General features: G+C 33.0%; 3 protein-coding genes and 1 long non-coding RNA gene across 6 annotated transcripts; 2 read left to right on the forward strand and 2 right to left on the reverse strand.

Annotated features, from left to right (window-relative positions):
* Window positions 1–6,870: 6,870 nt before the first annotated feature.
* Window positions 6,871–8,769, reverse strand: LOC139891366 (uncharacterized). 3 transcript variants are annotated; one of them, XR_011773627.1, is made up of 3 exons: window positions 8,661–8,769; window positions 7,224–8,461; window positions 6,871–7,005 (listed from the first exon to the last, which is right to left on the reverse strand). It is a non-coding gene; the product is annotated as an uncharacterized lncRNA (long non-coding RNA). The 3 variants fall into 3 exon arrangements; XR_011773628.1 differs by having other exon boundaries at window positions 7,224–8,500; window positions 8,661–8,755; XR_011773626.1 differs by lacking the exon at window positions 8,661–8,769 and having other exon boundaries at window positions 7,224–8,144; window positions 8,292–8,645.
* Window positions 8,770–9,083: 314 nt separating this feature from the next.
* On the forward strand, window positions 9,084–13,163 carry LOC139891367 (uncharacterized). Its single transcript, XM_071874331.1, has 6 exons — window positions 9,084–9,375; window positions 9,590–9,790; window positions 10,874–11,365; window positions 11,717–11,860; window positions 11,947–12,384; window positions 13,025–13,163. The coding sequence occupies exons 2-5, from the start codon at window positions 9,598–9,600 to the stop codon at window positions 12,255–12,257; spliced, it is 1,140 nt and encodes a 379-aa protein (XP_071730432.1). The 5' UTR covers window positions 9,084–9,375; window positions 9,590–9,597; the 3' UTR covers window positions 12,258–12,384; window positions 13,025–13,163.
* On the forward strand, window positions 12,448–13,746 carry LOC139888248 (ankyrin repeat-containing protein NPR4-like). Its single transcript, XM_071871271.1, has 2 exons — window positions 12,448–12,562; window positions 13,025–13,746. Exons 1-2 carry the CDS (start codon window positions 12,448–12,450, stop codon window positions 13,651–13,653), a joined length of 744 nt encoding a protein of 247 aa, XP_071727372.1. The 3' UTR covers window positions 13,654–13,746.
* Window positions 13,747–13,969: 223 nt separating this feature from the next.
* LOC139891368 (probable prolyl 4-hydroxylase 4) lies at window positions 13,970–16,103 on the reverse strand. The gene is made up of 7 exons (XM_071874333.1): window positions 15,825–16,103; window positions 15,679–15,736; window positions 15,331–15,435; window positions 15,059–15,116; window positions 14,709–14,884; window positions 14,561–14,627; window positions 13,970–14,437 (listed from the first exon to the last, which is right to left on the reverse strand). The coding sequence occupies exons 1-7, from the start codon at window positions 15,935–15,937 to the stop codon at window positions 14,142–14,144; spliced, it is 873 nt and encodes a 290-aa protein (XP_071730434.1). The 5' UTR covers window positions 15,938–16,103; the 3' UTR covers window positions 13,970–14,141.
* Between the last annotated feature and the right edge of the window lie 9,015 nt (window positions 16,104–25,118).

The raw sequence follows: 25,118 nt of genomic DNA on the forward strand, positions 1-25,118 counted from the left end.
TTATTATTATTATTATTATTATTATTATTATTATTATTATTATTATTATTATTATTATTATTATTATTTGTTGAGTCCCCAAAATAATTAAGGATTTAATTATGACAAAACTGTAATTTATTTGCACTAAAATGTTATGTGCAGCCAGCACAAGTTTGTTTATGTATAGACAGCAGATATTGCAGTGTCGAGTGTTTAGTTTGCTGCTTAGTCTACTAGCACAAGGTAGACAGTGTTCTTCAATCAGCACAGGATGTATACTCAGCAAATCAATAATATCAAGTGACTCAACAATGAAGAACCAGCATAGCTGGAATGCAGCTTACTACACAAGACAGCTATGCTCCATTACAAGCATGGTAGTTTCCTGAGTGGTCTACATCAATTGTACTATTCAACAGAAGTCAAAGACAAAGTTGAACAGGAAAGGACACGCGTCGCCGGCTGACAAGTGACCTTACAAGACCACGTGGGAATGCAGAAGTTTAACGCATGTGCAGACATGTGCTATACTTTGTCAATGCCTAGGGAACACAACATTCTATTTGTTTAAACAAATAGTGGTGCCAAACTGAATTGGGGTGTTCCTGCAAATAGCTACCAAAGAGGAAAGAGGGGAGGACGCTCTCTGATGCAGTTGTCCCCACAAGTACAGACATCCTATGTACCAGTGGACAATGGAATAATTACACGGATAAAAGGACTACTATAAATTGTTGTATCCACTATTGTAACAACTAGTGGTGTGGGTTTTATAATTTAGAGTCCAAAATGTGTAATAGCTTTAAGTTTTTCTTCATAGCTATAATCTAGGTAAATATGTATCAACCAACTATCATTCCCCAAGGATAGTTGTAATTCTTTGTGATTTAATCAATAAAGAATAACCGTTGAAAAATTATCTTTGACTCTATTTAAATTACATGCTTGAATATTAAATTGTGTTTAACTGTAAGTTAATTAAAAGAAATTGTATTCACCCCCCTCTACAATATTCCTGTTGTTTATCAAGGGACCAACATTATTATTATTATTATTATTATTATTATTATTATTATTATTATTATTATTATTATTATTATTATTATTATTATCATAATTATTATTATTATTATTATTATTATTATTATTATTATTATCATAATTATTATTATTATTATTATTATTATTATTATTATTATTATCACAATTATTATTATTATTATTATCATTATTATTATTATTATTATTATTATAATAATAATAATAATAATAATAATAATAATAATAATAATAATAATAATAATAATAATTATTATTATTATTATTATTATTATTATTATTATGTTTTTTTAAAGGCAACCAAACAACTTTCATTAATATAAGATAAGATATAGAAAACAACAGGAGCTATGCATTGAGCATATGCATTGAGAGAAAACTGGACAACATGCCAACAAGCTAGATGCAAGCTAGATATCTAAAGATATACAAGAATTCAAAAAAACTAATGAGAAAAAATGAGCCGGAGTTCAAATTAAAACTTATGGAATTAGCCATGCTCTTCGAAACTTCTCGGGTTTGACAACCATTGGGACCAATCAAGTTGAAAATTTCTCGATCTTGATTTAATCCATAGGAAGCTTTTTCCTTGGATTTCTCTTACCATCATTGGAACCGTCATATCTTTTTTTTGAACACTTTGAGGTTTCGCTTTTTCCAAATAACATAACCACCGACCCATTCTATCGCTTGCCAAAGCTTGGATGTAGACGAACTTGAAGATGAGATTTTTCCTTGAAATATATCATCGAGATTGGAGTAATGTGGGATGCCAATGTTCCACCAATAAAAAGATTCTATGCCATAAGTCTTTCACGATATGACACGAGAGAAAAGCGCGGTCAACACCCTCGATTGCATTACCACACATTGGACACCTTATCGAATCCAAATCAATCCCCCGTTTGTCGAGTTCTTCCCGCACCGGTAGTCTCTTTAATCTTATCCGCCAAATAAGAATGCACAGTTTTTTGGAATAAGATTATTGCACAATGTTTCTTTTGTAGTGAAGGCGGGTTGGAGCAACTGATTTCCAATGGATTCCGATAGCAAGCGTGTCGTGAATAAACCGTTGCTGCTTATAGACCAAGACTAAGTATCTGATTCCACATTTGAGAAAGTAAACGAGTTAATCATCATATTAAGCTGCTGTAATTCATCTTCAGTTCGGCCAGTTGGAACACGACTCCATTTCCAGTTGGTGACCATCAGATTACCATCTTTTTTGATTCGATCCGCTATCATCGCTTCCTTGTTAGTTTCTAACCTGTAGGCTCACATAATTTCATGTTATTAAGCCAAGTGCCGTGCCAAAAAGATATATCCCTCCCACTGCCAATCGATCTTTCAAAAGAATTAAGAAAATTAACTCCATGCTTTTCAATGTCAAGGCCTGCTTTTTGAATACCAGGCCAAGCTGACCCTGTGTGCATTGCCGAAGAAGAAATAATCGAACCCAAGCCCCCGTCCCTCCCATAAATGCTTTTTATGTATTTAACCCAACTCGCATTATTTTCAACCCGAAATCTCCACCACCATTTTTCCAATAATGCTAGATTTTTTGCTTTAAGAGACCCAACATTTAAACCACCCTTCGCGTGAGGCGAAATAATAGTATCCCAGCCCACCCACGACATTTTTTTATTGTCACACGACCCACCCCAAAAAAATTTACGACGCATACCTTCCAACGTGTTGATGACACTCGATGGGGCACGGAATAGGAATAAGGCATACAACGGGAGACTCGCGAGTACCGACTTGATGAGAGTGAGTCGACCACCAAACGACATTGCTTTTGACTTCCAATCCGCGAGTCTATCTCGAACTATGTTAATAAATGTGTCCCAGTCTTTCTTTTTGTTCATCTTTTTCCCAATTGGTAGACCGAGATAAGTCATAGGTAGCTTTCCTGGTTTACACCCAATAATTGATGCAACAGATTCTATATATTCTTGTGATAACCCGATCCCGATTAAACAGCTCTTTGTAAGGTTGACTCTTAAACCGGATAACTTTTCAAAGCATTGAAGTATCTTCGTTAGATTAGAAACATTTCTGACACTCCAATCTCCGATAAAAATAGTGTCACCAGCGTATTGTAAGTGAGATAATAATACCCTTTCTGACCTGATTTCTACACCTTTATACAAGCTGATACTTATTGCTTTCTTTATTAGCTGGCTAAGTCCTTCTGCGGCTAGGATGAAGAGATAGGGTGATAGAGGATCCCACTGCCGTACACCCCTACTTAGTTGGAATTCTTTAGTTGGGGACCCATTTACTAGGACTGAAACCGAAGCCGAGCCTAGACATGATTCCATCCAGGATATCCACCTATCACCAAAGCCCATTGCTTTCAAAACAGCCAATAAATATTTTCAGTTCAAGCTATCGAAAGCTTTCGCAAAATCTGCATAAATAGCAGGCATTTTCTCTTTCTAGCCTTTAGATCCCCGAGTGCTTCATTTGCGACCAGAATACCATCGAGAATGAATCTTCCCTTTCGGAACGCACTTTGTTCGATCCCTACAAGCTTTCGGACTACCTTTTTAAGCCGATTAGCTAGCAGCTTAGCAAGTATTTTGTAGAAACTTCCTATTAAACTGATGGGCATGTAGTCGTTTAGGCTCATAGGGCATTTCACCTTTAGGATTAAGGTGAGAAATGATGCGTTGCACCTTCTTGAAATAGATTTTGATTCCCAAAAGTAATCGAAAGCATTTCAAAGGTCGTCCTTGATAAGCCACCAAAACTTCTTGTAGAATCTGAGATTAAAACCATCCGGTCCGGGCGCTTTTGAATCGTCACAATATTTTAAAGCGTCCAAAATTTCAGTTTCAGAAAATTGTTGTTCTAAACAGGTCGATTCATGAGGGCTGATGCAGTTGAAATTTAGACCCCGATTGCCATCCTCATCCGGGCTGCTGACAGAAACATTTTCGAAGAGAATCTGGTAAAAAGAGAAGATTTCGTGTTTGATTTTTTCCGGGTTTTCTTGCCACAATCCGTCGATATAGAGCCCTCTGATTTTATTGGCATTGACCCTTCTTCGGATTGATGAATGAAAGAGTTTAGTATTATCATCGCCTTCCGCAGCCCACTTGAGTCTTGCCTTTTGTTTGAGCATTTGTGTTTTTTCTCGGTCCCTTTGCAACCAAAGTTTTCTAGCATTCATCCAAGTTTCCTTATCCCGATCACTTAAAACATACTCTCAGCCTTGATCTCCCACTCTTCAGCTACCGAACGAGCATTTTCAAGCTCTTCATCGAGATTTCCATATTTATTTTTACTCCATTTGCGTAACGCTTCTTTCACGTTCTTAAGTTTATCCCTGAAAGTGCAGTCGTACCTTCTACTTTCGACCCTTTACCCCAAGATTCAATTATCAGTGTTTCACGTTCCTTTGATTCCCACCATTTATTGAAGACTTTGAACGGTTTCGGCCCGAAATCGTCATTTTTATCCCGAAGCAATATTGGACAATGGTCCGACAATTTTCTCTCCAACGCAACTGCCGATATATCTTTCCAAAATTGTAGAAAATGCTCCGATACTAGAAAATTATTATTATTATATTATTATTGTTATTATTATATCATCATCATCATCATCATCATCATCATCATCATTATTATTATTATTTTTATTATTATTATTACTAGTTTATAACCCGCGTATTCGCGGGACTTAAACATAAGTGAATATAAAATGCATATATCTTTAAATTAGTTGTATATGCTAATAAAAGTACAAACACGCTTGATATAGAAGAACATTATGAAGGTATACAAAACATAGAATATAATAAAAGCATGTAAATATTCATACAAAACCATAATAAATAGTTACCAGTCGCAAAATAGAGTACGTATTAAGTAAACAGGCAAAATGTCATGTTTGCGTGTGCCCGCTACTTAAGGTGATAAGTGTGTCGAAGTAGGTATTTATTGACATGGAAAACGTTAATTACGTTTGCAACGTAAATAACGCTTTTTCACGCAATTTATCCCGGCCTGTAAAATTACAAAAATAATTACTATAATCAAATTGTATGGATAATAATAATGTAAGTAGCAAATGCAAAGTGGAGAGAATGATTAATTAGTGATCTGTAAGTGTCGAATACAAAGTTTCTTTCTTCATGAATAGACAAAACAACAGTATAATTTCTCAATATGCCAACTATCCTCTTTTAGATAAACAATGTTAGAAGTGTAAACAATTAGAAGATAAGTAACATTAAAGAAACAACAATGTACATTCATGATTCATATGACAAAAAGTCTATAATTCCAGACGAACATTAGATACCAATTTCAAAAAAATATGGCAGAGTAATAGAGTAATACAACAAAACTACCATCTAACAATCACATGTAATGGTCTTAACAATTAAACACAAATATCTAGTGTAAAGTTTGGGTGGCCAGCATAATGGATGATACTAATAAATTGTATCTGGTCTAAAAAGACAAACAGGTAAAAATAGTATGATCACTTCGATGTAAAACATTTTAAACAATGTCAGTACAATAACATTAGTAATGTAGAACATAAATATTAAGAACATAGAATGCAACCCTGCTTTATAGCTGTCGAAGGGTTCTTCTTCCTTCAAGACGGAGACAAATTCCTTCACTCTGAGATAAAGTACTCTAGCAACAGCTCGATCACTTGCAGTTATGTTACTGAATTTCTCAACATACAATGTCGTATACAATTAGTACATTACCTTCACTGATAATGTGAGTGCTCGTCGAACCTGGAGAAACAAAGGTTGAAGAAACGACATCTACAAAAACTTTCGTTAAACACCAACAACAAAGAAAAAAATTTAAATCATTAAAGACAACAACAACTAAAGAGCGCATATGTACCCACATTGTTAAAAGCACCTACGAACCGCACATTATCCTCATTACAAATCACGAATCTTTCACAGGTAGGAGTAACCACATTTTCATTCTGATAACTAATAGACGGCCGTGTAATACGATTTTTTTTTTTTTGCCGTCAGAGAAGTCGAGCAACGAACATCACTGACACCACCAGCTGTGGATGGTGAAATAGGTTCTAAACGATTGCCTGACTTCCTTTTAGGCGCCATTATAGGACATACTAACAATCACTTAAAACAATAAAAATAACTTCATTTAAAACCAAAACCAAAGATAAACAAAAATCAGGCCTAAAATTTGACACATCTAAAGAAAAGGCAGACCAAACTAAAAAAAAACAAAATGTACCATTTTATGCTATTTTCTAAACATATACAATAGTATACAAATAGCGAACATATATCTTTGTTATTTACAAACATATGAAGTACAGAAGCATACAAATAATTAACATAGGTGGTAATCATTACCCAATATGTATATGCTATAAAGCAACAATGTGTTTAGCACATGAACCCACATTTGTATCTTTAGTTGTGACTAATGGTTTTATTTCATTTGCTCATAAGTTGTAGAAATATCTACTCAATCAATATCAACAACATGTCGTTACCGGTTAGGCTTGGTTGACTTTGTCAGAAAAGATGCGTTGCGAACACTTTCATTTTGAGCGTCTCATCTTCTCTATAGAAGCAAAACTCGAACGGATAGAACAGATGGTGCAACTACATAACTTTTGTGGGACCCTCTATAGCATCGGGTGACCAAGTATGCGATCCTATCTGTGCAAATTTCCCAGCAGCACCAATAAGAAGTAAAATACAAATAAGAGTTATGGCATTCAATCTCATATTGCGACCCCACTTCAAGCGCACCTCTGTATCGACTGAATCACTCTAAGGGTCTAATCGGTGGAATCGGTTAGCTAATTTTTATAATGTATGTTTATGTATGAAATTTACCTTTGTAACCTCTTGCCCAATATAAGCTAGCAGCCAGCATTGTAGCTCCACAACATTGCGTTGCGTGTTTGTTTCACAAAAATGTCTCCACAACATTGTAGCTGCATGTAATATGTAGTTAATGATTTGTGCAGTTTGGTAGTTGATCCATTATTTGATTACAATTTGGATTTCTGGAGGTTATGATATCTCAAACCCGCTATGCATCCTATATAATCTGTTAACGGGGTATATCCAAAACGGCTTGAAACATAGTGTGGTATCAAAAGGCGTAACTATAAATCGAGATGAGAAACGAAATTGTAGTATTAGTAGCTACCTTACATTCCAGTAGATAGAAGATACACCAGTTATAGCCTCGTGCCCTTATCAAAGAATTTTTGGCAGCCATTAAGATTCAAGAGGTCCAGGTAGAGGGAGCCCGAAAGCATAAATTTTCACATGCATTTTTAAATTGAGTTTGCTGGAGAACACAACAAACTCAATATAAATTCGCCTCGATCTTAAGAATTTTGCTGATTTTCAATACGTTGAGCAGACTCGAGAATTATATATTTCACACAGTGATATCATGTCTGCAGTACATACATAGAGATATATTAGAAACACCGCTTTTTCGATATCCGCATTAAGAATCAATTACCAGTGTTTGGTAACAACGAAACTTTCCAACTACAGCATATATATTTATTACCATCCAATAACCAATTTAGAAAAATGAAGAAGAAAATTGATTCTGATTTGCATAACTCAACAAAAAAATTACATCCCAATTTCAACATCTTCGTCACCATCCTTAGCCTAAAAATATAAAATATTTAGCTAAGAAATTAGTAACACTGTGACATCAATACATGCCTGTCCTACAATCTTCAGTAAACACATGTGAGTTAGAAATGTATCACCTTTTAATGCCCTCATACTTGAAAACAATCTATCTATATAAAAATTAATAAACTTGGACAATGAGGTTTTTTGAGCAGTTTTCCTAATCATGTTAGAAAATTGCCGTGCTGACCCAACCCGTTTTGCCCGGATATAAAACCCATTTGAGTCACTCATCAATAAGCAGGTACTCGTAGTTACACTTACCATTGTGACTACTCATTAAGAAGAAACATCGATTGTGGCTGAACTGTGGCTGATCGAATTTTTTCACTTACCATTGTGGCTGAACTGTTTTTGGCATCGCAACACAAGGTTATTGAAACATAACAAATTTTTTTCCCTTTCTCAGCATCTGCAATCATATATATTACATATATTAATTAAAACAAAAATTATTTATAAATATGTATTAGGGTGTCACAAATCTCTAATTGTAACAAACATGTATGAATAAATAGCATAACTGTAAATAACAATGAAATGTGAAAACTTTCATTACCGCTGATCATGTCACAGTAATAAGAATGCTTAGAAGAAAAGAAATTAGGGTTCATATATTTTTTCATCACCGCTTGTAGTTGGCCATGTCTTCGTGGTTTCTGGTATAAGCTAATTTACAGAAGACTGGAATTGCGCGAGCCCCAATTGCATATCCGCTTAGCATCATATCTACGGGATTCCAATTGTGCGAACCCTAATTGCATCGGTCTTAAAAAGGAACACGAATACATGCTGAGTAATCTTCAATTTTCGTAATCATGTTAGTGATTAATAATAATCAATCAATTTTTAAACTAAATACGTAGTGACAGGAACAAACAAATCAAACAGAAATAAATTTTTAGACCATACAACAATTATTTCATACCTGATTTAAGATATGGTGGATGTGATAAGATTTGATTTGCCATGAAGAACTCGAAAAAAAAATTGCAAAGGAGAAGGAAAAGAGAACGTGTGTGTGACGGTTTAGGGTTTGTTTCCCCAATTTTAACTGTACAATTTCTTTTTATTCGTATTAATTAAGGGCAGGAGGGTAATTATAAACCTTAACTGCCGATTAGTATTTCTAATGACGCCATTAACAATTTAAATGGCTGAGATTTATTTAAGAAAAAATGTATCTAATGGTGTGAGATTTTGCCACATGTATTTTTTTCATAGTTAATGACTTTCTTATTATAGATAAAAGAGATCATTATCATCATCATCATCATCTCAGCATCTAATCTAATCTATGTTGGCTTCAACCCATGAAGACATGAATTCCTGTATAACTGAGTCTAATAATTCAAAATCTGTAGAGGTATATTAAGGTAAGGCTTTGTTCTAGAGTTTTATTATGGAGAGAAAGGAAATGAGATAGAAGGAAGATAAAATGAATTGGTGGTTCTTGAGTTTTGTGCTGGAAAGAAGAGAAAGGAAGTGGAGTGATTATTATGCCTAATTTTCTCTTCAACAATTCTTTCCAATTTGAAAAGATCTCAATCCCCTCCCTTTCATTTCATCTCATTTATTTTATTAAGAAACTCACAGACCCTAAGTTTCTATTATGCTACGGCCTGCGAATACTTATTTTCAAGGTTCTTGCTAATTTAGAGTGTGTGGGATCGCTCATTATAAACTGCGTGTGTGTTTAAAAAATTAGGACATAAAACACTTATCTAAAGATCAATTGAAGTTGTTTAATCTATACACTGTAATTGTAATTATAAGTAATAAACCGATAAACATACACTTGTGTAAACAACACCTACATATAAAGAATTAAAGATAGACGTCTTGTGTGTTGTGCAGGCCTGTAAATGAATTTAAAAGAAGCACAAAATAGTAGTAGACAGGAGCACGGAATTAACATTCCGAGTACTCAAGATCACAGGTTGGTATTAGAAATGGGCCCAAAAAGTCAACCGGATGCTGCAAGTCCAGATCAGGAAGATACAACTTCAACTACTTCTAAGCCTCCGCCAAATTTGGCATCTGGAGAACTAATTAATGGTATAGTCATCTGTCTGATAGTTGTGCATCCTTTTTAGCAAATAACCCTAGGTCTAAGGTCACTAAAACATATCTTGAGTGAATGAGTTGGTGGCGAGGTAAAAGCGTCAGAAACAATCACGAAATAACCCGGTGATCAAGCATATGAGGGGTGAATATCAACTTGATTGCAATAGAGAAGGTTTTAGCCTTTTAGGATCAGCGGTCTTTAACACTTCGGACTTTGGCCAGGTTACTGTGAATAACCCTAGCGGAGATTAAATTCAAATTCAAAAGGTGTATGTTTGGAAGGGACACTCCGACCATGTGTAACCTTTGGAAACTCACCAGACCCATCCCGAAAGAGTCGGATGCCGAAAGATTACCTCTACCGGGTCCCCACACATGTGACAGGAGCAACCATCATCCCACTACCAAACAAGAGTTGTAAATTCCTGTTGCGGGTGAGGATTGAACTTGCACCTACTGTTTTTTAAATTCAAAGCTTTCACATGGCGGGTCCCAGCTTCACAGGTACAGAGTACCACTGAGCTACTGCTACATTGATCCATAGCAGAGATTAAGATCTCGATAAGGTGGTTAAATGCTAGTTCGTCGATCGATCGACGGGACCGATCAGCAGCAATGGGAAAAACCCTACCAAAACCGTAGGTAAAAACCCATAACCGAGAAAAGCTCTCCTGTGAGGGAATTAGGGTTTTTTTGGAAAGATTATACGGGCCGCCCACTTACCAAGCCTAGTTGTCCGGCCCGATGAACTACGTACATCATCACCTGTTTAGTCCGTGTATATCTGAATAAATATAATCTCTTTCTCAGTCTTAGCCGAGTAGGTTGAATAGAAAAAACCTTATCGGTTTAACCATTTACCATTTCTATCAAATCAAAATCAATGTATTTTGGGCTACATGATTATGACTGTAAAGTGGAATATATACCATTTACTTCATTTGTCATATACTCCTGCTTAGTTGGTTAAACATTTCTTTTACATAGAGGGAGTTTGACTGATACTATATACTTACTATGAAAAAAAATTAAAAAGGGTGCTAATTAACATGGTTTTGTCAACATTATGTGAAGGAAGTAGAGAAAAGTTCTTGGAAATTTGCGTTCCTATGTTTCAAGCATCAGTTACTGGGAATTGGGCTGCTGCAATGGTCATGCTTGCGCAGCACCCAGAGTTGGTACGGTGTGCAATCACAGAAAGCTACGACACAGCACTTCATGTTGCAGCAGCAATAAAATACACCAAACAGATGGAGATATTTGTTAGAAATCTAGTGGCTTTGATGGATGAAAAGGATTTGGAATTTCAAAATGATGATTATAATACCGCCCTTTTTTTAGCAATTGCAGCTGGGAATAAAGAATTTGTTGATATTATGCTGAAAAAGAATCAATCACTGCTGCTCATTAATGGTATTAGAGGAAGACCTGTATTGTATATGAGTGTTCTACATAAGAGATATAACTTAGCGAAGGAGTTCTATGATGCTTCTCCCGATTTGAGTGAATGGTCACATAAAAGTCGGGGTTGGCTTATCGATCAATGTGTGGAGTGTGATCTCTTTGGTAAGTAATTTGGTGGTCACCGTTTTTTCCATAGTTTTATTAATCATAACTACTGTTGATATATCACTCGGGGTCTGTTTGTTTACATCTTAATTGAATGGTTTAGCGCTAAATGTTGAACCATCCAACATTCAACGCGCTTGTTTCTGACCTTTAAATGATATATGGTGCTTAATCCATTCAGACTCTCTTAAGTATTAAGCACCCAAATTTTATGTAATATCCTCTTTATTGTATCAAGAAAACTTATTAAACAACTATATTGTTTTTTTCTTTATGCAAAAGGTTAATAAGGTAATTTTACATCATTTTTCATTCAAATGGATTGATAGTATATCATAATTTGTCTAGATATGGCACTCAGAATTGCACACGACCATCCGGAACTTGCTTATATGCATGGTGTGCGTACGCTTAAATATTTGGCCAGAAAGCCGAATGCATTCAATAATAGAGTAGCAGATGGGAACTTATACTCGAGAATTGTAAATTCGAGTGAGCATCTCTAGTTTATATATCTATAGATAGAAGTAGACGCGTATGCAATACTCTATAACTAATATCATGTCGCTTGATTTCAGTTATTATGTACGTGAAGGTAGGATCTACTAAGAAGGAAAATGATGCTGTGAAATTGGTAAGATTGTTATGGACACAATTTATCAAAAACACATCCAGAGACAAAATTGACGAAAGACTCAAAAGTTCCCAACTCTTATTTGTGGCCACGGAAATAGGCAACACCAGTTTCGTAGTTGAGCTTATTCGAATATATCCTGATGTAATGTGGAAGACAAATGATGATAAACACACGATTTTTCATATAGCTGTTTATGAATCGTCATCAGGATATCTACAACATATTGCACGAGATTGGTTCAATGAAGGATAAAATAATCGATAGTGAAGACAAAGATAACAATAATATGCTTCATTTATTTGGCTTGACATCGACGAAGATGTTGTCTCAGATGTCCGGACCATCCCTGCTAATGCAACGAGAATTATTGTGGTTCGCAGTACGTTACTTCTCTCACTTTATAATGTTATCAGACTAAAATCTTCTTATATATAAAAGTATAATGTCATACCAAGGTAGCCCAAGTGGTTGGGGTCCTCACATCGTGAGGTCTCGGGCTCAAAATCTTGGGGTGGCCAGGGAAGGGTTGGAAACAGCCAGTAATCCTGATGGGTTGCGTATAGTAGAATATGAGGTCGGATTACTCGCCCTCCGGGTAACCCGAACAGGGAAAAACCTTGCAGCTTTTTATTTAGATGAGTTAATTACTATGATTTTCAATCATTGATTTGGATGATGATGTCATAATTGTCTCTCTCTCTCTTCAACTCGACTATTGATATGAAATTTCAAAAACTGATTTGAGTATCAACCATTAATTTGTAACAAACTCAATGATCCCTCTTATCTTTTCTCTTTAATATATAAAAACCAAAATAAAACAAAATTATCTTTATTCTCTCATATATATTGTATATAAAAAGAATTTCTATTACATTATTAGTAATATTATTATTAGTAGTATTACTATTATATTATTATTATTAATTAGTTAATTAAATGTAGTTATTAATTATTAGTTCTGTAAAGTCGCGGGTGTACACTAGTATAAATTATAATGAGTTACTTTTGTATTTTAGGAAGTAGAGAAGATATACCAGAAACTTACAGGAAATTGAGAAACAAAGATGGTCATACACCATATGAGTTGTTCTCTAAGAATAACCAAGTTTTGATTTCCCAAAGTCTTGAGTGGATGAAGGATTGCATGGTGGTCGCAACGCTTATTGTTACTGTAGCATTTGCAGTAGCTTTTACGGTTCCAGGGGGTTACAACCAAGACCAAGGACGTCCGATCTACATTCATGATCCTATGTTTTTAATATTTGTTTTTGCAGATGCCATTTCGTTATTTGCTTCTTCAACTTCACTCCTAGTGTTCTTGTCTCTCCTCACATCTCGTCATGGTCCATGTGATTACATGTACTCATTGCCACGTAAACTAATGACAGGTCTAGTAACACTTTTTATCTCTGTGGTTGCCATGGTCACTTTTAGCGCTAGCTTCTTTGTGTTGTACCGTAATGGGTTGCAATGGGTTCCTATACTTATTGATGTACTTGCTGCAATTCCAGTCATCATATTTGCTGCATTACAAGGTCCTCTTTATGTGGATATGTTTCGCTCTTTGTATGATTCTAGGTACCTCTTTAATCCGAGGAGACATGTGCTTTATAATGATGTACAGTATCTGAAAGGAGGAAACTAATCCAAGGAGACTTGTACTAAAATAAAAGGGAGGACACTAATCCAAGGAGACTTGTACTGTATACACTTAGATTTTGTTTAACTAAATGACTTGTACTGATAGATCTTTTTCTTATATTTTATCTCCATGACTTCATCCTTTTGTCGCTATTTCATATCATATCGATTGCCAAATGCCACCAATAACAATTGTTATAACCTTTTTCAATGTACACTAGACCTTTACAACTAACTTTGCAGCCATGATCAATAACATTGTTAGACAAACTACTTCACGCGAGTCCTCACCATTGGTTGGGACAATCAACAAGTTGATAACAGCATATGAAACCTCGTGCGTGTGCATGTTTTTGTACATATATATGGTCAATCATCATTATAACTGTAGTTATTACATAACCAATAACAAGGCATAAGGTATAAGGTATATATGAATGAATCAAAAGCTAAATATTACAAGATAAAAGTTACATATAGTGGTATATAAGGTTAACACAGTTTGCAGCTCCTGCGGCAATAACCAGGAAGTTCAGGAGTTCCTACCATATACTCTTTGTTCTTGGTGCACTCTCCTAATGCTGCCCATCTCTCACAGTTTTCATTCATGTCTTTACAACTTCCACCATTATCGATAATCTTGTCGAATGAGTCAACGTGAATCCACTTGGTTGCTGACCATTTCTCCCCTTCGAGTACAGGGCAACCACCATGAAGACTGGTTGCATCTGGGATAGCTGTTGGATACAAGCTGAAGAAAAGCAGTGCATCTCCTTTTTTTGGTTTTACTGTTTTGTTTTTGCAGAAATAGGTTAGATATATGATCCTCTGAGATTACATATAAACCAAATTGACTCATTTATAAGTAAAGGGTTGAAATTGCCACCATTAGTTTTGTATATATGACTCACCTGCAATTCCTTTCTGTGCACATTCAGATAAATCAGCTGGTTTTGGTGTTTTATGACGGGAATGTTCCTATTAACATTTTATACTTTATGAGATAAACCCGAATAAAGTTTTATACCAAGAAAAGTGACAAAAGAACTTGTGACTAACCTCGGCTGATGGGAAAACAGTTTCACCTCCTTTTTCAACATCGCTGAGATACATCAGAACAGTGGCTATGCGGTGTCCGCCATGAGCAACATTAACAGGGTCAGTGAAGTAATCATAGTGTGGGTCATACTTTTGGCCAGATTCATATCTCAAAACTTGCATGTCCTCTCCATTTTCTGGAAAAAAAAATACAGGATCCACATTGTTCATTCAAATTTGACTAGATAAGAAACAGATAAGCTATAAGATGTCGCAGAAGTTCATACGCTGTTTTAGGACTTATAATAAACACTAATAGAATAGATAAAAGTTCGCTTCAAGCATCATGCATAGTTCATACTGAAACATACCTTTGGGCAGGAAGGTCCAAGTTGCAATTTTATCTTCTATGCCAGCAACAATTGGATCCTGTGTTGATTTTAAAGAACAAAAAAGAAAAGGTGGAAATTAAGGACAAACGATGTTGATTGATGTACAAAACTAAATGTTGGGAATTTTAAATATAAAGATCACACCATTGATGATCACTTCTATAATCTGTCCTTAATATGTTCACTAACATCTCACCGCTTTCAAGTAAGAATCAATAAACACTAAACACATAAAATAGTAACTGAAGTACCTTATTTTTCGAGATAAACATCCCCGAACTTGTTCGAACCTCACTGAGCTTACTTTTACCAGAAACATTATCCGCAACAGCAGATCTCTTCAGCTCAGATTTAGCCTGTTACATGACATCCTCAAAAAATAAGCCCTAATACAATCAATCACTCCATTATAATCCCTTCTACCAATACTAAACAATCAAAAGCATCTATAATCTAAGCATCTTATAACCTAGGGATTGCAACATCACATCACAACTAAGGTGTAAAAAAAAAAAAAAAAAAATTCACACACATATATATACACACACACACACACACACACAGATAACAATTTATCAAATAAAACAGTAATTACTCACAAGAGAAATCAAGTGATCACATTCTTCTTCAGTAAGAAACCCTTCATACACAAAAGCTCTGCAAGATTAAAACAGGAAATCAAATACTTTTAGCTCAATTGCATGCGAAGAGCTTTAAATCAGAAATAAATCAGATAGAAGTTGACCTAGGTTTCGATGAGACTTGTTTGACTTTAGATGGATTGACAATTGCTGAGCTATATGATTGAGAAACAAATATAAACAGAAATGAAATCAGCAGAAGATGCATAACAGTCATTTTAATTTTCGAATTAATTTAATATACGAATGATAACGAGATTAGATCTGTGTATGAAGGAGTGTTAGATTCAGGAAGTCAAAATGAACGAGAGATTATCAGAAACGGTAAAACCCTCCTTCGTCCTACACCATTTCAAAACTCACCTTTTTTACGCTACCTTACTTTTCCTCTTTTTTTTTTTTAGTTTGATCCCCGGGGGTAATTTACTAATAAAATAATAATAATAAAATAAAAAATTAGAAGGTGATCCTCATACACTACTTTGGATCTATATATAATTAATTATCTATTTTACACTTAATTATACTTATAATAATATAATAATATAAGTTCAAACTCCTTAGGGATATAATTGTAATTTTATGAGATAAAAGTGTACATGGATCAAAAAGTAATGTATGAGAATCACCTCTCTAAAAATAATCTTAATTAATTAATAAAATAATGGATGGTTGTGTTTAGACGGAAATAACTTAAGCCATGCTTATTGGAGCTGAATCTTATAGATGTAGCTAAAGCTTATACTCCCTCCATCCCACGTGCCCACTTTGACTTTTTTCAGTCTTCCTTATTCAACTTTAACTTTAGATATTTTTGTTGGTGTTATATAATATTTGATGAAAGTTATATCAATAAAAATACAATTAGAACTCAATCCATTCATATAATTTTCATCAAATATTATATAACAAGAACATAAATATTTATAGTCAAAGTTGACAAATAAAGACTGTCAAAAGTCAAAGTTGACACTTCTAGTGAGACGCAGATAGTATTTTAAGTTGGAAGTTTAAGTTTGTTATTTTTACAAGTGTTTAATAAATTAATTGAAGTTAGAATTTATTGTTATAAATTGATTTAAATGTACCTCTATATAAAATCTAAAATAATATAATACAGTAAAGGGTATGTTAGTAGATTTATCTTCATAACCTCTACTTTTTTTTAAAGAAACTACTTTTAGAAATATTTATGAGTTCTACTTTTTTAGTATGACAAACGAAGCTTACGACTATAAGTTTATTAAAATGATAGGCACAAGCTCTATAAGGTCTCATAAACTTGTAACTTAAGCTTAGAGGGTGTTTCAGTGAAACTAGTTAGAGCCGGAGTTTAGAGCTAGAGCTTATTTTTTAAGCTTAAAGTTAAAGCTTATTATTTTTCATAAGTGTTTGCTAATGTAACTGAAGCTTATAGTTGTAAATTGAAAAAAAAGAGCAACATAATATATACTAAATAAATATTCAATTGGTAATTATGTAATTTAACACATCATAAGCTATGAGCTTATTTTTCAATCTTAATGGAGGGAGTGTTAGGACCCCGAAGTTGTATAGTGTTAATGTGAAACATGCTTAAATGAAGGTTCTTTAGAAGAGGTCTATATAAGGAACCTATGTAGTCCTAATTAGATAGCCATGGTATTGTAACTGAGTTCTAGAAGCTGTGGAATGTAACTTTTACCGATTCTCTCTAATACCGAATCTGTTCTTCACTTACCGAGTCTCACTCTAATTCATCACATCTTCTAATCTCACAATGATTTGACCTATCATTTGGTATCAGAGTATCCAGGAAGTGATTCTACATCACTATATCGATCCAGAGATTGAAGATTACAGAATCTGTACGTTCACGGTTAGATTTAATCAGATTCGGTATTATCGAATTTGATTATCTGACGTTCAGATTCTTGTGATAAGTTCAGCGAAGGTGTATTAGGTTGATTAGAAATAGTTTCGATCATCATTACAGCTTTTTAACAACAATTATGAAGAATCAAGTTGATTTTTAGAGTTCGTGGCTAAAACTCTTGGTATTGATCAATTCCAGCTTGATTCTGTATTTTAGTAAAGGTTTGTGATTTCAGTTGTGTTCGTGAGGTGATTAATCAAGTTTTTGACGGTTCAATTTCATAAATTCTTCAAGTTTTGAAGATTTGATCAACACTCGGTATCGTAACTGCCATACCGAGTCTACTTCAAAGTTGATAATTCGTGTTAAGTGTTGCAGATTGTGGTGTGTTAGTGATTCTATCACATTCGGTTTGATCATATGCAGCTAATTGGTGTGGTTTCAGAAAGGATTCAATTGAACTTCTAAGATTTTATACTTAGACTCGGTTTGTCAACTGCTACAGTTGACATTCGGTATCCTATACATTCGGTATCTTTGATATTCTGTGTGTTACTAACTTGTTTCCTTGTACAGCAAGGTTACCGAATCTAGTTCAAAAGAATTGGATTGTGTTTGCATTCAAAAGTTTACAGAATTTGACTACCGAGTCAAATACCGAACCAGAGTCTCGGTATCACTTAATACATTGGTTTTAAGTGTTCTAAGGCTTCAAATCTTGTGGTTACCGAATATATACCGAATCTGGGTGTGTTACTTGTGTTACTCATCAGTTTCTGATACAGAATCTGGTTTACCGAATATTTACCGAATCTGCTACAGTACCGAATTACTTACCGAGTCTGCTACAGTACCGAACCAGATACCGAATCTGACATTTTTGTTAGATTTTTGTGAACCTTCATCCTTGATTTGTGTAATACCGAATCTTTACCGAATCTACCTCAATTTCAAGATGTCTACCCAATATACTTTGATCATTGTATCAGATTACCGACCTCCAGTGTTGTTTGATGGCAAGTACACTCAGTGGCTCCACCGTATCACTCAGTATATAGACTACAAGGGTGAGAAAGTAAAGTACATATGGGCTTCTCTGAGAGATGGTCCAGTTGTAGAGTATCATTCGGATACTAGTATGCCAATTCCAGTCTATGTACTATCTGGTGATAGACGTGAGAGAGCTAAGGGTGACATAAAGGCAAAGAACATTGTTATGCATGTGACAACCCGGAAATTTCTGACCAAATTTAAACTTTAATCTTTATATGTTTCCGACACGATAAGCAAAGTTTGTAATGTTGAATCTCAAAAACTTTAAACTATGTTCATACATTCATTTAACCTCGACCAAGTTCCGACGATTCACGAACCATTAATTAAATGGATATGATTGTATATATATGTGTATATATATATTATAACTTGAAAACGTAAACAAAGTATTAGATGTATAATACTATACATAAACATATTTGTTCCAATATTATATTTATCGACGAGATTAAAAGATAATATCCAATGATTGATCTATCAGATACATTGTATGTTTACGAGTCTCTGTTGGAAAGTCTACTTTGATTTAAGAAACTTTTCTTTTTTTAACGGTATTTGAAAATAATGATAAAGTGATCTTCAATTAAGGACAAGGTGTTAAATAATGAGAGTTAGTCAAAAGTTGTGAAGATTCCCGTTTAATTTTCAAAAGCATGCTATACAGTGATTGACTCGTGTCCCTTGGTAGATTAAATTAATTAGTTTTCATAATATTAAAAACATTATTGGATATAATAATTTCTATTATTAAAACAAGATTAAATTATAGAAAACAAACTTTGAAATATAAATTAGTTTTTGAAATACTAAATATTATATTATTAGATAAATATATCAATTATATATAATGTGTACAAATTTAAATTTTAAATCATGATATATATATATATATATATATATATATATATATATATATATATATATATATATATATATATATATATATTTTACAAAAAAATAATATTAACTTAGATATAAAACGTTTTGAATTAAATATACTTTGATGAGTAATGAGAAAATGATTTACGAAAGCAAATGATCAAAACACTCAAATGCATAAGTTACACTTCGTGTAATATGGTTTACTAATGATTTAAGTATATATTTTGATAAGGGTGCGAGTCACAAAACGTAAAGTGCTAGTTTTCTAAACGTACGAAATAACGTTCGATTAACTGAACCCGAGACATTAGTCGAGTGACAACGTCCAAGACAATGGAACTAATTTTACAAGTTAACTATATACGTAAATATAATATAATATATAATTAATTATATAGATTAAATATTAATTTATATATAATAATAATTAAGAATGTGTCGGCAGGCCTTGTAAAAAACGTGTTGGACTCAAAAGTGTGGCTCATGCGATCGCATGAGGCCACCCTCACATTCTCATGCAATCGCATGAGGGGTTAGGTGTGGCTACATCCTTTTAAAAGCCGAACGATTTCAGTTTATGGATTCAGTTTTCTCATTTACCTCACTCGAGTTATATATATATATATATATATATATATATATATATATATATATATATATATATATATATATATATATATATATATATATATATATATATATATATATATATATATATATATATAATTTATAGTATTATTATTAATATTAATATTATTATTATTAATCTTAATATTATTATTAATATTATTATTAATATTAGTATACATAAAATACTACGACGAGGTCATGAGTGAATTATTTCAAGACGGGTTTTTCGAGTAGGATAGGGCTAAGGAAATCATGGGTTATAGCTATGGAGGTTATGGGTAATGTTCGAAGGTATGCTCGTGAGATCAATCTAGTGTTTATCATCTCCGTTGCGTCCACGTACTTTTCTGCAATATTGAATCATAATATTGATACGTGAGCACTCATAACATATTTTTTATATATTATTAGTGTATCCCTGACTAGTGCTCGAGTAAATATGATTATGCATGAATGTATGTTTAATTTAGTCGTTAGATAGTTTTGATAAATCATAAATTTGATACATATGCTACTGAGATAAGGTATAGGATATGCATGTCGTTGGAAAGCAGGCGAAAAACTATAAACTTTTCATTTAGATATCGTATGGTTTTGATGAACGGATTAAAAGATATCGTCAATTGAATTATCTATAATTTTAAAGTATTACTGTTAAAATGATTATCGTTATCGTTATCGTTATCGTCATTATTATCGTTATTATTATTATTTAATAATCAATATTATTATTATTATTAGTAGTATTATTATTATTATTATTATTATTATTATTATTATTATTATTATTATTATTATTATTATCAAAATAATTAATATTTTTATCAAACTATCAATTTATTATTTTTATCATCATTATTATTATTAAAAGTATCATTAATATTAAAACCATTATTTTTATTAAAATTATCATTTTTAATAGAAATATCATTGTTATTATAAAATATCATTATTATTATTATCATTTTAGTATTATTATTATTTAAAATTATCATTTTGAATAGAAATATTATTTTTATATAAAATATTATTATTACGATTAATATTAAAAAGTATTGTTATTATTAAGATTTTCATGATTAGAATTATCATTTTATTATAATCATTAGTAAATATAAATATTGTTATTTTTATTAGTAGAATAATAATAATTATTATTGCAAAATAATACAACTTTCACTTATTATTGTTATTATCGATATTATTTTATCAAATAAATATGTGATAAAAAGATATTTTTACCACACGTAATATAATTACATTAATAATAATACATACCACTATATTTTTGGTAAACTTTATAAATTTTATTATTTAAGATATATAAAAGTATATTTTTATCATGTATAAATTTTAAATATAAATTTTTATTTATAAATGACTTGTATTATTTTTACTCTAATAAAATCTGTTAAAAATATTGAAATATATAAAACGACTATATTTAAGTTATATAGTAATCATGTATAGATTTTGGAAATCATTTTAGTCATATTGACTTTTATTGACTTTTACATGATAATCTCGAGTATTAGGATTGTGATACACTACGACTTGACCTAAATTGTTAGACAGATATTGTCCAACATATAAATATATATAATTAATATAGGTTCACTCAAGCTCCGAAAGCAGTGTGACCGGAATGGACCAATCAATCAGCAATCATCTATTCTGGATGAATTGGGGATGGGTTCGTAGCCTCCTTAATCATTGGAAACAAGAAGAATGCGATCCTTTCCATCTACCACATTGCCCTCTTGGCAAGAACCTGAAGCACTTACCGGCGAACCTGTTCGAGACAACATTTTCTCTCTCATTTCCAGAGTATCCCGTCATGATTATATACTATCCCAGATTCTAGATCTTATTCATCCGCTCATCCGAACCGCCAATCATCCCAGTATAGTAGAAGAACCCAACGAGCTTCGCGCTCGAGTAGTGGATTTGGAGAATATGGTGCAAAAGGTTACAAGCACCAGCGGCAACACCGTCATCAACAGTACCACCATCATCAACATCAACAGAACCATTACCACCATCAACAACATTCACATTCCATGCTTCGACATCATAAACTGCCCCACGAACATCGAAGACATACGCCTTGTAGATACTAAGGAATACCAACAACAATAAACGATGAGGTATTGATTCATAACTTCATTGAAGAAAGATTTTGCAGCGATTATGTAATCTCCAAAATCTTAGAGATTATTCTGATTCTGATTACAATTCAGATGAGTGAACAGAGACAGTAGAGTAGAAACCCTGACCGGAATGGTGTACGATTTACAAGCTAGACTCGTTTTACCAACAGCATTAACAGTATCATCAACATCACCAGCACCGTCATTACCAACAGCATCTATAATATCACAAGCTTCGCCAGTTCAAGAATCACCGTGGACATCATTACAAATCAACAATGAAGTATATTGTATCAATGAGTTATGAAGTATTAACTCATTCCCTCTGAAGAAATTATATGTATATTTTATTTATATACATATGAATTTTGAGATCAAAATAAATCTTTTCGTACTAAGCTATTATGTATGAATTAAATAAGGGTAGATATTACTCGGTTAAATTCATATTACTAATATGCTATGATGTACATCCTTCTTTAACAACTTAACCATCGTTAACTACGATCTCTGTTTCAATTCAATGAATTCCATTTCATAATAAATCAAGTGTATTATTCAAATATAGGTTTGATTTTACACTTTCATCATCGATGTACTCGAAACTTTTCAGATAACATCATTCGTACTTTGCGAAGTTCATAAGAAATCCACGAACACCAACATCATGCATCAACAAATAACGAAGTATTGATTCATAATTTCAATTTCATTGAAGAAATACTTCGTAAAAGTTATGTAATTTCTAAAGTTTTAGGGATTATTTAATTATAATTTCAACCGTAAATCAAATGAGTTTAATTTAATATTAACTCATTAAATCTATGTTACATCTGAAGAAAATATACACCTATATATTTTTATAAAGACTGTAATAAAATTTTTGTACAAAATATTAACTGTGAATTTTTTTTTAACGAGTAGGTAATACCCGAGAGATATATATAAATTCACAATTAATATGTTACATTCTTCGAATCTGATTCAGCAATCACCAACTATACTCACTACTTTCACAACAATATACATTCTTTTATAAAAATCAAAACAACCATTCTCATTAAAAATTGAATACATATTCTGATTTTGACGAATCAAAATTCAAGTCAAGATTTAACAGAAGACATCACTCTTAGATTCTTACATCTTTCAAAGCTATACTTTGACTTCAAAACTGTGATAAAACATCATTTCTATTCATAGAACCCAGAAAATATTTGTATCACTCAAAATCCTAGAACATTATATGTATATTAACGATTACAATCTGTGTTCAAACCCTTTGAAATTCTTAAAGACACTTCAAATAATGAACAATCGAGATGATGATCCAATCACATGTTACCCACAGTTATGTACCTGAAAAACTCTTGAAACCAAAGTAAAAGTTTAAACACGTATCCGCGTCAGATTCTTTGGCATTTATTAGCAAAAAATAACTTTGCGATTCCTTTTCAAAGTAGCCAGTTTTGTCACAGCTCCAGCAAGTCAACTTCGAATTTTCAGTTGAAACATCTTATTATAACCTCGATATATACGTTGCCCTTTCGCCATCGTTACCAGGGAACCGTTTATGTTCCAACACATTAGCAATAAACTTACCAACAACTCCACTGATCTTTGATTTTTCCGAAAAATCATTATATTTATCAAAACCCCATCATTTATTCATCTGCATCTTGTAACGAGAATTGCCATACAAATCATCGGGAATTAGCAATCAGTATTTTGAAATCTCGCAGCATGTCTACGCCAACAGTTATATGTGTACATATAACGGACTTACAGACTTCGAATGTAAAGTTTCTGAAAAACACCCTAAACTGCGAACTAGTTCTCGAAATTTTGAAAAATGTTGATGAAGTAGAAAAAACTGTAAATGACCTTAACAGTAAAAAGTTTGATGATAAATAATAGTGTGTTGGCAAAGCTCAGAAAAAGAGAAGGTTTGGAACTGGAGAACGGATTAAGCAAACTATGAAGGAGGCTGTGGACAAATTACAAAGACGAAATCTACCTTCAAAGAATCCAAATGATTCAGTGTCTGCTGAAATCCTTAGCAAATACCTTGCTCCTTACTCTAAAACCCTTTCGGACAATATTCTTCATCGTTCTCTTATCTTAAATATTCTAAGATATCATCGTATCTTCCATTATAAATATTCTCCATATTTCTGAAGATATTTTCATAACCATTCTTATCTGAAATCATTCATCCCCTCGCGTTATCTATATCACATCATAAAGGAAACTTTTTTAGTTTATAAAACATCTGAAACCTCTGAGTGTAAAGTATGAATATTTTTGAAGTAATGTTGGGAACTGAAGCATGAGTTAGTATAATGTAATGACACTTGATCAACGTGATTATATTACAGTAAGTCATACTGAGTTTCTAAATGGAACGTGATGATTCACAGATCATAACGTCATCATGTGCCATGTTACACGACTCTTGTATTCTACTTAACCTCTAAACATATCAAGAAAATATTTTTCTTGATGATTCAGTCTTTTTTGAGGTATTATGGTAATTTGACAAATCAAAATCGTGCCATTACCATTTCCTTCTTAAAACATTAACTATGTTCATTCCGAAATTCATATCCACGAATTCTGGACCATTACATGCGATGCTTAATGGATAGAAGAGAAAACAGAGCATGAAACTCCGAAATAGAAATGGAAGTATAAATCGCAGCAAATAAGAGAGAACATTAACTGTGGGTGACAATGGTTATGAAAGACAGAAGCGGGGAATTTGAAATATAAGGGAAGATATAAAACCCAACAACAACCCAGAAATTACAAACCATATATGTCTA

The sequence above is a fragment of the Rutidosis leptorrhynchoides genome, chromosome 2, assembly GCF_046630445.1.
Source record: "Rutidosis leptorrhynchoides isolate AG116_Rl617_1_P2 chromosome 2, CSIRO_AGI_Rlap_v1, whole genome shotgun sequence".
Taxonomy (NCBI): Eukaryota; Viridiplantae; Streptophyta; class Magnoliopsida; order Asterales; family Asteraceae; genus Rutidosis; species Rutidosis leptorrhynchoides.

What these genes read in the sequence shown, in the direction of transcription:
- LOC139891367 (XM_071874331.1), top strand. Translation starts at nt 9,598, where the DNA reads ATGAATTTAAAAGAAGCACAAAATAGTAGTAGACAGGAGCACGGAATT. An exon ending in ATCTGGAGAACTAATTAATG is followed by an intron (nt 9,791 to 10,873) that starts GTATAGTCATCT and finishes CATTATGTGAAG; the next exon opens with GAAGTAGAGAAAAGTTCTTG. An exon ending in TGTGGAGTGTGATCTCTTTG is followed by an intron (nt 11,366 to 11,716) that starts GTAAGTAATTTG and finishes TAATTTGTCTAG; the next exon opens with ATATGGCACTCAGAATTGCA.
- LOC139888248 (XM_071871271.1), top strand. Translation starts at nt 12,448, where the DNA reads ATGTCATACCAAGGTAGCCCAAGTGGTTGGGGTCCTCACATCGTGAGG. An exon ending in CAGTAATCCTGATGGGTTGC is followed by an intron (nt 12,563 to 13,024) that starts GTATAGTAGAAT and finishes TTTGTATTTTAG; the next exon opens with GAAGTAGAGAAGATATACCA.
- LOC139891368 (XM_071874333.1), bottom strand. Translation starts at nt 15,937, where the DNA reads ATGACTGTTATGCATCTTCTGCTGATTTCATTTCTGTTTATATTTGTT. An exon ending in TTGGACCTTCCTGCCCAAAG is followed by an intron (nt 14,885 to 15,058) that starts GTATGTTTCAGT and finishes TTTTTTTTCCAG; the next exon opens with AAAATGGAGAGGACATGCAA. An exon ending in TGCACAGAAAGGAATTGCAG is followed by an intron (nt 14,438 to 14,560) that starts GTGAGTCATATA and finishes AAAACAAAACAG; the next exon opens with TAAAACCAAAAAAAGGAGAT.